The sequence below is a fragment of the Ictidomys tridecemlineatus genome, chromosome 3, assembly GCF_052094955.1.
Source record: "Ictidomys tridecemlineatus isolate mIctTri1 chromosome 3, mIctTri1.hap1, whole genome shotgun sequence".
NCBI classification, from domain to species: domain Eukaryota; kingdom Metazoa; phylum Chordata; class Mammalia; order Rodentia; family Sciuridae; genus Ictidomys; species Ictidomys tridecemlineatus.
This window is the reverse complement of record NC_135479.1, coordinates 60,279,635-60,295,396: the sequence shown is the minus strand read 5'-3', so window position 1 is coordinate 60,295,396 and position 15,762 is coordinate 60,279,635. Positions and strand designations below refer to the sequence as shown.

Here is a 15,762-nt window from a genome sequence, read left to right as displayed (position 1 = left end):
GAGCACTTGCCTAGTGCATATGAGGCACTGGGTTCGATCCTTGGCATCACATAAAAATAAAATATGTTGTTGTGTCCATCTACAACTAAAAATCAAATATTAAAAAAAAACTAAACTTTTTCATAACCAGCAAATAATAGAACATCAAATGCCCAGACGGTAGAGATTCCAAGAATAATATATGGAGGAAAAAAATCCCAATTTATACTTTCCAGGAAACAAAGGCAAATGAACTTTTGATGTGAGAAATAAGTACCCTATCTTTTAGATATATTCAAAGTGTTTTACTGCTAGAAAATTTACATATGGTTTGCAATTTACCTTCCCCGGGATTTGTCCACAAGATTTTCTGGAGAGACTCTAGAGCCTGGTCTTTGATGAAGGACAGATTGAGACTGGGATTCTGGGCTATAGCGACTTGAGGTTTTAGTCCTCACAGTTGTAGCCGCCAAAGCAGATGGTGAATTCTGGAATGTAGAAGTTGGAGGCTGCTGGGGAGGCTGTGAGGAAACTTGATTTCTAGCAAAATCTTGTGTGATAATTTGCTGTGAACAAGAAAAAGGAGGAAGTGATTAAACTCATTAAGTACCCTCCCCCTCAGAAAAAAAAAAGACAGCATAAGAGTCTAACAAGCCTGGCATAGTGACATATGCCTTAATCACAGGTTTAATTCATTGGTAAACAAGGTCTAGGTCTGATCTACAGAATTGCAGAAAAAGAAAGAAAGAAAGAAAAATGGTTGCTTTGTATTGGGGATATAGCTGAAAGGTAGAGCACTTGACTGATCATGTTTTGTCTATGGCCTGGAGCAATTTTCTATGCACAGGGCTCTGAGTTTGATACTCAGAATTATTAAAAATAAAACATTAAAATAAAATACATAAGAGAAAGAAATGTCAGGGCTGGGGGTACAGATTGGTGGTAAAGAGCTTACTATTTAAGAAATTTGGGGGATTAGGGATGGGGGTGTAGCTTAGTGGTACAGTGCTTGGCTAGCATATATAAGGCCCTAGGTTCAGTCTTCAGCATCACCAAAAAAAAAAAAAAAAAAAGGAGCCTGGAGTGTGGCAGACCTTACTAAAGAAAATAGTCTCTTCACATTGAAGTCTATTTTTCTTTTGAGGTGCCAAGAAACAAACCCAGTTCCTTGCACAATCTAGGCAACTGCTCTACCATTGAGAAAAACAAATGTTTTTTAAATGTTGTAACATGTATATATTTTTTTATTTTTTAGTTTTAGGTGGATACAAATCTTTATTTTTACATTTATGTGGTGAAGACTGAACCCAGTGCCTCATGCATGCTAGGCAAGCACTCTGCAATTGAGCCACACCCCCAGCCCCAGTGTGCTAATATTCTTAACACTCCAAAGAAAAATGGATTAAGGCTGGGTGAGGTGCTGTCTGCTTGTAACCTCAGCTACTGAAGGATCACAAGTTCAGGTCAGGTGGGGCAATTTACTGAGACCTTATCTCAAAATAAAAAGATTGACCCTAGGGGTCAATCACCAATACCATTAAAAGGAAAAAAAAAAAAACTGTAAAGAGAAACAAACAAAAAAAATAGTAAGAATAATGAAAAACTTACACAGATGTGATCAGCAAGTGTGATTAGCCGATGGGTCCTAGGCACTTGGCCCATCCCCTCTCCTTGTGAAGAAGGAGGCAGCTGCTGTTGTGGAGATGGTGATTCCTGCTGGGGTCGATAGTGATGCAGTGGTCCTTCATACTGTCTGGTGGGATCGGCTAATACAGAACACATACATGTCTTACTCCAGGGATGCCCCTGTTTTTTACTCATTATCAAAGATTAAACATAATTCCAAAGAGTACACGAAAAGGATATGACAGAACTTTAAGCACAGAATTTATGTATCTTAATTTTGATGCAAAAAATATTTATTTACCAATAGAAGTCTGAGGACTTGTAGAATAAAATGTGAATGTTTAAGTGGGCAAACAAATAAACTATTTTCTATACCATTAAACTATAAACAAAAGAGCAATTAGCAATAGCTTTAAAGTTGCTTTTCCTTAGTGCAGTCTTAAAACTTTTTAAAAGCAGACTCATATAAGATGACCCTGAAACAAACAAAACAAGTTATTTCTTAGCATAGCATAGAGACAGATAATTTTGAAGCAAATGATTAAATGCAGATATGATAACATGTCAATGGTGGCTAAAATAAGACTTACTTTCTGTTTGATTTGCCTTAACAATCTCTGGTTGATAGGCCTGCAGTTTTTCCTGGGGTGGTGCAGGTGAGCTGGCAGGACTTATGACTTCTATAGCATCACTAGGTGTTTCATATCTGTGAGAAGATACTTTAAGAAAAGAATCTTATTTTAAAATGAATGCCTGAAAAGTTTCAAAAGTCCAAGTTCTTCATACCTATTTGCATATTTTAATTTTTCCCCCCTGTGCCCAGAGATGTCCAATGGCAATTCCTGGTTGATGGTAAAACTTATCCAACCCTATGGACTGTACCAAAGGTGCCTCGATGTTCCTAATCTCTGTTAAGGCATAGGGTTTTCTGAATGTGTGGGACTCTATAAGGTCTTTTTAAAAAGCCCACAGTAAACAGTGAGATGGGACAGAACAGAAAACAGACTTGTGATATCTCCTGGGAACTGACAAAGAAATCACCAGGGAAACTCTCATCAGAGGAAATTAATAAATAATTAAGAGAGTAGATCTCATCAGTTAATTGATACCAACAATTCCACTTCATGGGACAATCTGTTGCTCAAAAAGGTTTGAGGCTATAAAGCTACTTCATTACCATAATGGTTTTTAAAACTATGGATTACCTAACATTATACAATGATTTTCTCAAATGACTGGAGTACTGTTGACAAAAATTACTCCAAATAATTTTTTATCACCATGTTATGTAAAAATAAACAGGAATAGTAGGGAATATCTGAAGGGAATTGAATCACAGAAAGGAAGGATGCCAATCAACTCTTGAGGATGCCCACATAAAAGAACTGCGTCCTCTAGGATGCAATTCCAAAGAAAACAAGGGCTATTCGAAGATGGACAGGTAGCTTTTCACAGTCCTACCATGGCCTCAGAACTCAGCAATCTGAGACTGGCAGATATAACTTCCTGATTAGGAATCTTCTAACTTTAGAGTGTCTTTAACACCTACAGGCAATATTAGGACTTTCTCAAGTCTGAAAAAAGGGTATTATAACCCTAGCTGGACATGGTGGTATTGAATTCTGTGACTTGACCACCTCCTGCTCCTCCAGTTCTTAGTTGAACTACCTCCAACCAGGTAGGTCATGGAAATTAAAATTTTTCAGGTTCAGGAAAAGAGAAACCTAATAAATAGCATGAAAATTATCATTGAGGAACTAAAATAAACCACTACATTCTAAATTTATACTAATTTGCAATCTCCATATCCACCGTTACAAACCAACATCCTACATCCATTGAATACTAACAGTATTCTGTCAACAGAAAGTCTACTTCTGAACCTTGTTCACTCTGCTTTTGAAGACTTAGGGGCAAAAATGAGGGAAATATGCTTCATTCCAGGGTGAGGAAGGCTCTCAAGAGTCAAACTGAAAACCAGACCAAGTGACTGTCACTAGACTTGAACTTCAAGCAAGTCAGTGCTCAGTGATAAAATTAAGATAAACTACCCAGAAATATGAATGAACCAGGATTTTTTCCATTTTCAGAAAAAATAGAAAAAAAATCAAAATTTTGATTTTGTTGAAAATCAAACTCCTAGAGCAAGGTATGTTTTGTGATGCAAATAGAAGTGTTTGTTTAGTCCAGTGATTATGCACCCTAGAGATTATACTATCCTGGTCCAGAAGCCTGGGGGTGGTAGGTATTACCATGTGTATTAATGATTCCCCTCCAAAATACCCATTCATACAACTACCTCTCTTCCTTGGGCTAGCAATTTTCTGCATGTTGAAAACCTATGTTGTAGATTTTCCTAATCCCCGGTTAAAAGGAAGTCTTTCTTCTATATAATACACTATCAAGATGTGTCTTTCTCTCTCAAAACCTCATCAATGGGGTAGATTTAGACACAAGTTTTAAAGTAGGCAAGGAGATATTTGGAGATAAAAAGAACTTCACATTGCATTCTGCTACACAAGAATTTTTTTTTTCATTATCTCCAATACTACTCATTTTTTTTCATTGTCTCCAATACAGTTTCTTTAATGAAGATAACATAGAAAAGACTGTAAGATTCAGTTACTTCAATTATTAGCAGCTGCTTGTTTAAATACCTGCTTGTTTTTTCTGGAATTCCATATAGAACTTAGGCAACAGTTAAAAGTAAAAATTTAAAAAGTAACTTTTCTAGCATTTTAGTGTAGATTGGTAAATTCTTGCAGACATCAGTGTGACAAACCATACTGGATCAAAATGCAAATCACTTTAACTTTAAAACAAATATATAAATATGTATCAGTGTTTTATTTTATTTCCTATTTTTTTGGTACTGAGGAGGTGTGCTTTACCACTGAGCAACATTCCCAGTTATTTTTATTTTGAGACAGGGTCTTGCTAAGTTGCTGAGGCTGGCTTTGGACTTGTGATCCTCTTGCCTCCACCTCCCAAGTCGCTGGGATTACAAGTGTGCACCACCACATCCAGTAAAAAACAAAAAAAAAAACAAAAAAAAACTGTTTAAGAACATGTTAATATGCTCTGCCCTCTTTCTATCCAATTCCCAACTTTAGTTCTTTTGAAGGTAAGTTTTCTCCTGAAAAATACACTGATAGGCTTATACTTAGGAAACAGGGATATTTAAATCATAATAAAACTAGAAGACACATTTTGCTGTTCTAATCCACAAAATCTTTTCTCTTACATTTATCATCAAGCATTAGGATTCTTTTATGCCATATAGTTCTGCTTTACCTAAAGAATAAAGTAATTCTTTACTCAGATATCACATTGTGAAACTCAGGTTGAGATACATACAGCTACTAGAAGAGTCTGAACTTTGAGAGCCACGTTCCCTTGCATCCTTGTCCGAGGCAATTTGCCGGGTGATGATCACGTCTATGAAGTTAGCTGCAGTAATGGTAGTCTTCCCTCGGGTTCTTAGCTCTTCCTCATATCTGGATTTTGGAGGAGGCCCTTTATCTTTCCCAGCCTCAGAATACACTACTGAAGCATGAGGCTGGGGCTTGCCACTTGGAAAGGCTGAAGAAGTGTACAGACACTGAACAGATCTCTTCTCCACCTCCAGGGTTTTCTGCTCTAGCTGCTGCTGTTCACTAACTGCTGCTGACCTGCTTCTCAAATTTTCTTCTAACCTGGCAGCTTCATGCTTACTCTCTTTTGTTTTGGAAACATCCATCTGGGGTGCAGAAGCTGCAGCATCCACAAGAGCAGCCAGGGCATCCGCAGCAGTGTTGTAGCGGGAGGCTGGCAGGCCTTGGCTTATTGAAGGGCCTCCAGCAGGCAGTGGCCTGTAAATAAAACCAAATCACAGCTCTATGAAGAGAAGACCATTTACTGGGGTATGTGTATGTGTGTGTGTGAGATGCGAAGATGGACAAATGGCAAATCCCGCCCCCCACCAAAAGAAGGAATAAGAAGTTTAGTGGCTAGAAAATCTTGACTATTAACTATTACAGTCACAATATGTAAGAGAATATAGTATTCTTTTAGTCAAAATGCATACAAGAGACTGACATGATTCGTAGCTGAGCAGTTGGATCCAAAGGTGTGATTACACTGGTTCCATTGGTTCCCTGGAAAACACTGGGTCTTTGCTGCAACATGGGCTCCTGAGTTCTTACTGAAGGGGATGGGGAGCGAACATATCCATGACTACCAGGTCTGCCAGGCTGTTCTGAGCCTGCAGGGGCAAAAAAAAAGGAAGATGATATTAGGAAGAAGCTAGTGTTAATAGGTAGTAACATTAATGGATTGTTAATTTCCTAATATTACTAAATAGAAAAGGAACATGAGATAAGAAATGTGATATTCTACTTTCTGGCCTTTCTCAATAAAGCCTACAAGTTGCTTGAAACAAAACATCAGTTTATGATTTACTGTCATTTCCATTTTTGTGACTAGTTTCATTCTTTAACTCTAGAGAGAAATAGAAATAGCACCAAATGCATGAAGCATTAATATAAACCAGACAGGTTCATCTCTCAAACTGTTTTGATTGGATACAGATAATGGGTCACATCTAAATGTGCTCAGGCTTTGCAACCACTGAAGTGTTTAAGATAATTTCTCAGGAATAATATGACAGCATCAAATACGATGACTAGCTTTGGGATTTCTTCCACATATTGCCAACTACATTGACTTCAAAGGCTCTGTCCCCCATGAAAACATGATTGTGACACCTTCTTGCCACTGTGCCTTCAGCTCTGTACCCACCTCTCTAACTATGTCTCTGCTTCCTATTCTCTCTACCTATATCAGCACATCCAGAAACATCTAAAAAAGACTGACCTATTTGTTTTTACACTTGAACCTGGAAGTCTCACTCAAGCCACAGTTTCAATTCTTACAGATCTGTTAGCATCTCCAAGCTCTTTTTTTTCTTCTGTGTGCTAGGTCACATATAATACTGGACAATACAGATAGGGTCAATGATCTGATTTAGACAAGTATATCATGGATAAGAACAGATACTCCGAGTATGTGTTGAATACAGTATGTCTAAAATAAAAATCATTCTTTCTTTGCTTTTACTAATTGTGTTCCATTTGTTTTATTAGGGTTTTTTGTTTGTTTGATCTGTGGTACTAGGCATTGAACCCAGGGCCTCATGCATGCTAGGAAAGTACTCCACTACTGAGCTGTATTTTTTTTTTTTTTTTTTACTTTTTAAGACAGAGCCTTGGTAAGTTGCTGAGGCTGGCCTTGAAGTAGTGATCCTTCTGCCTCATCCTCCCAAGTTGCTGGAATAACAGGCATGCACCACTGTGCTGCTGGCTTACATGCTCTGTCTTAACTGCAGACTAAAGTTGCTTCTCATCTTGTCCCCACTTCCCATATCCAGTTATTGTTAAGACATTTTGATTCTACTTTCATATTCTTCTCAGGAGTTCTTTCTTGGTCATTCCCTAATGTTAGGATATTTCAGGCCATGAGGCATGTGAACTACTGACAATTTCTCTGGCCTCCTGGCACCAGTCCATGCAACTATGGACTTTCAGGGTTCTAATTCATCTCATGCCACTCTCTTGTAAGTGTTCTTCTGATCGTGTCACCTCCTTTTTGAACAGAATGGCAGCACTTTTCATTGTAATTTAAGATGTAATTCATTGTAATTCAATTTGGCCCACAAGCTGTAGTTTGGCAATCCCTCATTCAGAGCATGACACAACTTCTAAATGTATTTTTCATTCCCCATTTAAACTAGGGTATAGTTACAGCTTCCTATATCTTTGCTTGGGCTGCTCTTTTTGCTTTAAGAGCTCTGTGTCTAATATTTTCAGGCCCATCTGAGAGCAGCTGCTTGAGCCAATCAAAGTGATACCTTTGCCATGGAAAGTTCATTTTTTCTGTGTCAAATTCATCTTTCCCCCATCCCAACCTTTAGAGGACTTTCATCTGCATTTCACTTGAGCCCTGTAATGACTTTTCACCTTCAAATTCTTACTTGCCTCTCGGAGCTCTAAGCACAACACACCACAACTCTAGATCACCCAGACTTGTCCCTAGGAGGGAGGAGCCTTTCACTGACCTGGTCGCAAGTAGAGGTCAGAGGAAGCTGCAGTAATCCGCTCCCGCTCCCGTTCACGCTCCCTCTCCTTCTCCCGTTCCCTTTCCCTCTCCCGCTCCCTCTCTGCACTTGCTGCTGCTGCAAGATGTGTTGGGTGTCCTGCAAAACATATGAATCTGCAACTTAAAGACAAAAATGTCAACCTAATCAGGAACAATTTTTGAAATTTATAATTAAATTTTTTCAAAAAGCTCCAAAATAGGAATGTAGAAAGATTGTTAACATAAGCTTTTAGAGCATTTCTAGGATATCTAGTAACAGATGGCAAATAAGAACTATTATTAAATGAAAAGAACAAACCAAATGGGGGAAAAACTGCCCAAATAATAAAAGGTTATGTTATAAAACTCAAGCACATTGGTCCTACTGGAGAAGTATATGACTGCCGCATCTTACCTGGAGACATAGAAGCAGAATTGTATGGCCTGGGAGGGAAAGTAATCTGTGTACCAGGAATATAAGTGATTCTGTCCATGGGAGGAGTGCTTGTTCCCCCTGGATGAGGCACTAATATCGTTGGAGGCATATTGGTCAGGTCAATGATTCCTATCCAAAAGACAAACACAATTTTTGTAAACATTTATTCTGAAGATAGATATAACTATACATGGCTTTTGGATTTTGTCTATTTCTATAATTCAATGATAATTTGTATGTAGCATAAATAAAAAGGTTTTAGGATCATCATTACCGTTTAATCTTCTTTAAATCTAGAGAAGGATATTAAATAGTACACAACAATAATCTTAAGGGATATTCAAATTAAAAAGAGACAGCAAACTAGTAAAATGTGGATTCCAAACATCTAGCAAAATGATTTTGGTTATTTCAGTTTTCACCAAAACACCTCATCTTGATACATTACTATGTTCACTTTTAAGGGCTAGTCTATAGCCCTTAAAATACAAAAGGATATAGCCTTCATTTCTTTCTTTCCATCATTCATTCAACAAGTGTTTATTAATTACTGATTAAAATAAATTCTATGAAATCTAAACTAAAAAGACACATGCCTCTTGTGGCTGGGTATGGGAGACCCAGTGGTTGCTCTCTTGGGGAGAGTCCTCTGGCTACATCTGGGCGCAAGTTCACTTGCATCTGCTGTGAGGTAATGTAATCATTTAGGATTGTCTGCCTTGTGTTTTCCATTGCATAAAGCTGATACTGACTTGGGTAGCCTGGAGTTGGTGAAAGCTGTCTCTGAAAAAGGTAAGCAGCAGCTGCTGAGAGAAGAACAAGAGAAAGGCATTAAGTTTTGTCCTGGGTGAAATTCATTTGCCAAACATCACCCACAGAAAGAGTGAGGAAATAAAAATCATTTGCTGAGTTAGAGCACAGGCAATTATCACTTGGTATAGGAATTAAGGTAGATTCATTTTAGACCTTGATATATCAACAACATAAATTTTAATGCATTCTAATGTCTGAGGTGTAATGGGAAAGGGAAGAACAGTAGCTAAAAATTTCTCAAATAGTTTCACTTTCAATATTTGACACATAACTCTATTATGTTTTCACTGAAAGTCTCTAAGAGCTATGTTTGAAAATAAAATTTTTGTTGATTTCTTTTCTTCTTTTTCAGTGCTGGGAATTGAACCAAGGGCCTCAAATATGCTAGGGAAGTGCTCCACCATTGAGCCATGTCCCCAGTTTGAAAATAAAATTAATATACACAAATGAAAAAATATATGGAAACACTTTGTGACATAGCAAATTTCCTTTTTTTAAAAGTAAAAACAATTAGTCTACAAGCCTTTAATTTGTGCATGTTTGAAGCACAGACTATCAAACTTTTTCTCTAAAGGGTCAGATGATAAACGTCACAGAGTTTTGTAGGTCTAAGACAAAACTACTTAACTCTGTCACAATAGCATAGAAGCAGCTACAGACAAAACAAATGAATGGTTCTGGTTGTGTTCTAATAAAACTTTATTTACAGAAAAAGGTGGCAGCATGATTCGGCTTACTACAATCTGGCAATCCTTCACTTAGAGCATGACAAAAGATTGTGAAGGGACTGACTGGTATGGTAAAAAAAAAAAAAAAAAAGAAAAGGTCTCTATCCTCAAAATACTTATAATAATCCAGGTTAGGATGAAATGAAAAGCAGAGAAAATTGCTACAAAATAAAGGACTATGATAGACACTCAACAGAAATTATGTAAATTTTGTCTTGGAACAAAATGTAGATGTTCTCCTTAGAAAAGCCACTGATATATTTTCTGCAATGTTTGCTTCTCCTTCATCCAGAAATCCAAGTCAGGTAAGTCTGTCAACTTACTGTCCCATTTCAGTCTGGGAGAGTTTTCCCAGTACAGGTGTTCCTCAACTTACTATGTAGTTACATTCCCAATAAACCCATTGTAAAGTTGGAAATATCATAAACTGAAAATACATTTATATACCTAACCTCCTGAACATCATAGCAAGACAGTACATCATTCAGTACTGGTGGCTTCCTGATTGGGAACTGCTGCTCATGAGAGAGGTTCATACTAAATATTGCTTACCCAGAAAAGATTCACATTAACACTGTGAAGTATGATTTCTACTCACTGCCTATTACTTTCTAACCACAGCAAAGTCAAAAAATGTAAATGACACAAACTATAGAGACTCTCTGTACTAGGCTTGAACTCCTCTGAAACTTAATGTTCTCAAGTGTCAGATAATTTGATGATACTGACACAGCTTTCAACGAAAATATTTCCTACAAGTTCTCTGCTACTATAAAATGTGACTCTTATAGAACTCTGTCCCCAGCTGCAGTGTGACAGCTCCTCTCCTTCAGCTGCATGAAATGTGCTGCCTTAGGCCCAGTACACACACTAGTAACATGCACACTTCTGCTCCTACCAGAACCATCTTTGTACCCACCTGAACCATGTCTACCACTATCAGTGATATGCACTCATAAGTTTCTTCTAGCTACACGTATTATTAAATTATGTAATGAAATGATCTGAAAATCGGTGAAAATAACTGTTTCTCTGAAAAGTAAGTTGGCTGCTATGGAAAGACTCAATAAAGAAACTTAATCAAGTGTGGGATATAAAAACTGAAAGAACTGGGAAAAATATCTAGAGTGATTCTGTATTTGAATTACTTGAAACTGTCTTTAAAATTTTACCTTCACTTAAAAAAAAAAAAAAAAAAAAAAAAAGAAGCCGAACGTGGATATGTTAAAAAGGCTAGGTTTAATTGATAATCTAAGGCCTTAGGCTTCAGATCAACACACTGGTAAATGAATGTCTACTTATGATGTAATTAACATACTTAAGGCGTGTCTGTCATTATAAAGTATTTCTTCACACTAACTCACTTTTCCAATCAGCTTCATCAACTGCCATCAAATAAAGTTTTTCAGATACCTATTATTTTTAGTTCTCTAAAGGATGATGGCAATATTTTCTTTCTTCTTTTAAAATATTTCCAGTATAGACACACACAATAACTTTATTTTTTTTAAAGTGCTGATGATCAAACCCACTGCTTACATGTGATGGGCAAGCACTCACCAGAGACATAACCTATGCCCAAAATTTTATTTCTTGATTTGGTATTGATAACATGGGATGTACAGCTGGCAAAAATGAAATGTATAATTATCTGCCTATTGTACTATAATAGGAAGCTTAAAAAGTTATTTCTTTGCTATAACTGTCACTTCACTATGTGTCATGCTTACCAGGATCCAGAGCCCTGTGAAAAGGCATGGCTGGATCCAGGTGTGTGGAAAGGTGGCTCCGATAAACTTCCCCTGCAGCGCTGCTCCGGTGATGAGGGTCAAATGGGCTGTGGCTCACAACAGGATCTACCCCAGGTACTGGAGACTTAGCTGGTATACTTTCCCTTTGGGTAGGGGTCAGTGTTGACTTCCTTTCGTGATTGGCAGACTTGCTAGAAGAGATCGTAACTGGAAAAAAGGGGCCAATGCCACAAAGCCTTAAGAAAACTTGCAAAGTATGGTTATTTATCCATCTCTTAAGACAATATTCATATATTTTTGAGCTCATTCTCCTTAAAGATTTAAATATTCATTCTTGCAAAATATTCAAGTGTCAAGAACTAGAAGCAGCCTTGAGATTTGGAAAAGATTGCTCCTTTGAGAGCAATAGCACCATTACTATAACACCTTAAGATTATCAAAATTCTATTTTGAATGATTTTTTTTCCTGAATGAGATTAATATTCCAAATCATTCTGGACCCACATACCCACATATAGCAAATCTCAATTTCTTTTTTTTTTTTTTTTCTTTCTTTCTTTCTTTCACCATACTGGGGGTTGAACTCAGGGCTTCATGTTAAGCAAGCACTCTATCAGAAAGCTATACCCCCAGCTCTTTATATTATATAAAGTTTATTTTGAAACATGGTCTTGCTAAGTTGCCCCAGCTGGCCTTGCTTGTAGGTATGACTCCTACATCTGGCTTCAGTTTCTTCTCTCTGCCTATGTAACCCAACTTCCTGATTACCTGTCAATTGTAAGTTACATTTTTTCCTTGCTCTGTTCTTCCACAGTGAGTTTTTCATTACCTCACCAACATCCATCCGTTTTCCTACCTATTCCAGCTTTTCCTTATCTAAATGATGTTATTCAGAGTGGTGAGATTGTTTCAGTAATGCCAACAATACGCAAGCACTTTGCAGCCATTACCTTGCAGTAAAATATATGTAACATAAAATGTGCCATTCTAGCCATTTTAAATGATATAACTCAGTGGCATTAAATACACAAGGTCTCACAACATCACCACCTTCTAATTACGAAAATTATGCTACTATAAATCAAACAAATCTACATGTCAAAACCAAGAAATAACACTGGTTTATCATCCCCCCCTTCTAAGTCCCAAATTGCTCAACTGTGGGGTGCCTTTTCTCTCTGCTGGGCAATTCTCCTTCCAAACTAGAGCCAAAGGTTTGATTTTGTTCCCCTATCCATAACTAGGCACTTCCCTCCTGCCTCCCTTATTTTTCCCCCTTCCCCTCACTCTTCATATTTATACCTACTGTCCACGCCAGTACTATTCCTGTGAGCCCAATAAGTATGAATTACAATAAATTTTAAGATATGTGGATGCATTCTTCAGAGTCTCAGGCTGTTTCAGACACCATCTAGTAATAAATCAACACTTCTTATCTAGTGATGTAGCCGCCAGCAGCATGGGGTTATTATAACAAGAATAGCTAAAATTTATTCAGTTGTTCATATATACTGGGCACTAATCTAAGTTCTTTAAATGTATTACCTATTTTATCATCACAAAAACCCAGGTCTTAGTAGTACGCTACCACTTCAGAGATGAGGAAATTAAGATACAGACAAGTTAAGTAACTTGTGTAAGTTTGTAAGTAAGAAATTTGATTCAAAGTCCAAGCAATCTTGCTATGGAGACTAAACTTTTAACTACCATACCACATTGCAACTGGGAAAACAACTGCTAAAACTGACTTTCAGAAAACCTTACTCAATGGACAGAAAATCTATTCAAAACATTACCTACTCTAGGGCATTTCTGGACTTTATTATACCCTGTGCTTGAAGGCCATCTTCAAAGCTTCAAAAATTTCCACATTTACTTCTAAATATTAGGTGCTTCACCTAATAAAGCCTGTTTTCAAATTAGTAGCCTTCCATAGCCCTAGTATCAAGCGTAATCTATGGATCTTGGGATAATCTGAAGTTTGATAGTTTCTATTTGCCAGAAGTGAAAAACTACAGTAAAAATGATCAGACAAGGCAACAAAAATAATATACCTTCAGAAGTTCTGTTCATCATAGGCGAGCCTCTGGACATGGTGTTCTGATAACTCACAGGGGTCCTCCGAGCACTGGCGTCATCGTAAATTCCCGGGCTCAGCTGTGCTTTTGGAGCTTCATGAAGTGTGGACCTGAGAACGGAGGGGCCGGAGCTCACCACCGACGTGTGCCGGGAACGCACTGGCTCACCTGCTTTCACATCTTCATATTTTCCCCTTTCCACCACTTTTATATTCTCTGGTACGATTTCCAGTGCGGGCAATGCACGGGGTAGTTTGCTAGGCCCCGTTATTAAGGATTTGACATTGTGTTTGATGGCAGATTGACCTGAGTTGCTGTCAAACTTTATTGGTGTGCCCTACAACACAAAGAAACAAATATTATAGGTAGCCAAGTTGTCTACATATTGTTCCACCTCAGGTCTAGGTCTGACCCACGGCAGTTACAATTTTCTATGATGACCTTTATTGTCTGTCTTGATGCTGGATCACAACCCACTGACTCTGACTGCACACTTTCCCACAGTACTCACTCCATGCTATGGATCAAACAAAAACTGATAACAAAGAATAATTAAAATTTCCACATTTACTTCTAAGAAACCTGACATCATAAGAACTGTTTATAAGTATTAAGTCACAATTTTACAAATGTTTCATAATTATTGTTCTGACGTAAAACTGCTGATAAAAAAAGAGAAACCTAATTACCTGGGAGATGGAACCCTCAATTATTGGCCTTGTGCTCTGGACCACTTCTGGAGTTTTTCGGCTTTCCTGAGTTAGAATATCTTGCCGTGGAATCTCATGAATGGAACGCCCCATTTCTTTGATGGTGGTGATGCCATCATATGGTTTTCCTTTGGTAATGGCACCCTCAAATGCTCGTATGGGAGGACTTTCCCTTTTAATCTGTTTGGGATACTTAAGGCCATCTTCAAAGCTTTCAGTTGTTGCCCTTGGTGTGCCTTGAAAAGAATTTAAGAAACAAACACTGAAATAATGTCAATGGTTGCACAAACAATGCCACTGAATCGTACACTTAAAAATGGTTATAATAATAAATTCTAAATCCCAGCAGCTTGCGAGGCTGAGGCAGTAGGATCATGAGTTCCAAAGCAACTCCGTGAGATCCTATTTCTGGAGTGTGCTGGAGATGTGGCTTAGTGCTCCTGAGTTCAAACTCTGGTACTCCCCACACCAAAAGATAAATTTTAATATGCATATTTTGCCAAAATTTAAATTAGTTTTCTGTTTATAGTAGATTCTCAAATAAGTATTTACCAATCATTATTTTAAGGGTTGTTCAAAATATAATAATACATTAGTCATCATAGTCATATTTGGCAATAATCATTTTCTGATAGACTATGTAGTGCAGAGAAGAATGACAGAAAAGTTATAATCAAAACAATATTTCAAGAGGGAAAATATCTTGAAAAACAGGTTTCATGCTCTGCAAACTTATGTCAAACTACATTGCCAGTTATAAATAAAAAGCAAAATGAGCAGAAAGTTTACCCTGCATTATAGAGCCAGACAGCACAGTTCTTTCTTTGAGGTCAGAATGAGGACTCCCCCTGGGTAATGCTCGGCATATTAGTCCTTTCAAAACAAGAAAGAAATTCATTTATTAAACATAATGAATATATGTCTATTCACCTACACTTAGTACTGTCCTTAGAGTATGTATTTTTGATAAAAGTTTTATGGAGAAAGAGGCATCATTTTAAATTTGTGAACTATCCAAAAGAATACCATGGAAAAACAAATCAGAAATATCCAATATGACATCACACAGATCTCTGCACACATCTTCCAAAATTTACAAAATGGCCACAGGTACCTCAGTATAAGTCAAAAAAGAAATAAAGACACTTCAAAGTGAAATATAAAATCCTAATGCTTCTTTATCAAGAGCAGAGCACATATGGGATTGGAAATTATTGCTTAACTTTGAAATACACCTGAGAAAAAGGAAAAACATCAAATATAATTGTTATAAAAATAGAAGAAAAACATTAAATATGCAAATCTAAATGAAAGAGTTGTAAATAACCTCCTAACAAATTTCACATTATACTATCAGTAAGTATGAATTAAAGATTGAAATAAACCATACACATTTACCTTAAGTAAGGATAATTGAGTTGTCATAGTTGTTTTAATAGAGAAAATTCCTCTTTTAGAAATAATTTATCCTGCTTTTAGTATTTTACCTACATTAAAATTCATTGGGAACAGGTTATGATTTAAAGG

The 15,762-nt window shown here is 37.1% G+C and overlaps 1 protein-coding gene across 28 annotated transcripts in view; it reads right to left on the bottom strand.

Moving 5' to 3' along the window:
- Positions 1-15,762, bottom strand: part of Ncor1 (nuclear receptor corepressor 1) — a 156,431-nt gene that overhangs the window by 16,673 nt on the left and 123,996 nt on the right. For 23 of the 28 annotated variants that reach the window (XM_078042927.1, XM_013365441.4, XM_013365445.4 and 20 more), the window contains 12 exons: positions 15,025-15,108; positions 14,215-14,471; positions 13,502-13,862; positions 11,427-11,654; positions 8,752-8,961; positions 8,135-8,284; positions 7,700-7,837; positions 5,683-5,848; positions 4,963-5,456; positions 2,196-2,324; positions 1,588-1,745; positions 322-545 (listed from right to left, as the gene is read on the bottom strand). In XM_078042927.1, the coding sequence (XP_077899053.1) occupies positions 322-545; positions 1,588-1,745; positions 2,196-2,324; positions 4,963-5,456; positions 5,683-5,848; positions 7,700-7,837; positions 8,135-8,284; positions 8,752-8,961; positions 11,427-11,654; positions 13,502-13,862; positions 14,215-14,471; positions 15,025-15,108 (2,599 nt within the window). The remainder of the gene's footprint in view (positions 1-321; positions 546-1,587; positions 1,746-2,195; positions 2,325-4,962; positions 5,457-5,682; positions 5,849-7,699; positions 7,838-8,134; positions 8,285-8,751; positions 8,962-11,426; positions 11,655-13,501; positions 13,863-14,214; positions 14,472-15,024; positions 15,109-15,762) is intronic. The other 5 variants (XM_013365444.4, XM_021720566.3, XM_013365458.4 and 2 more) reach the window with 2 other exon arrangements.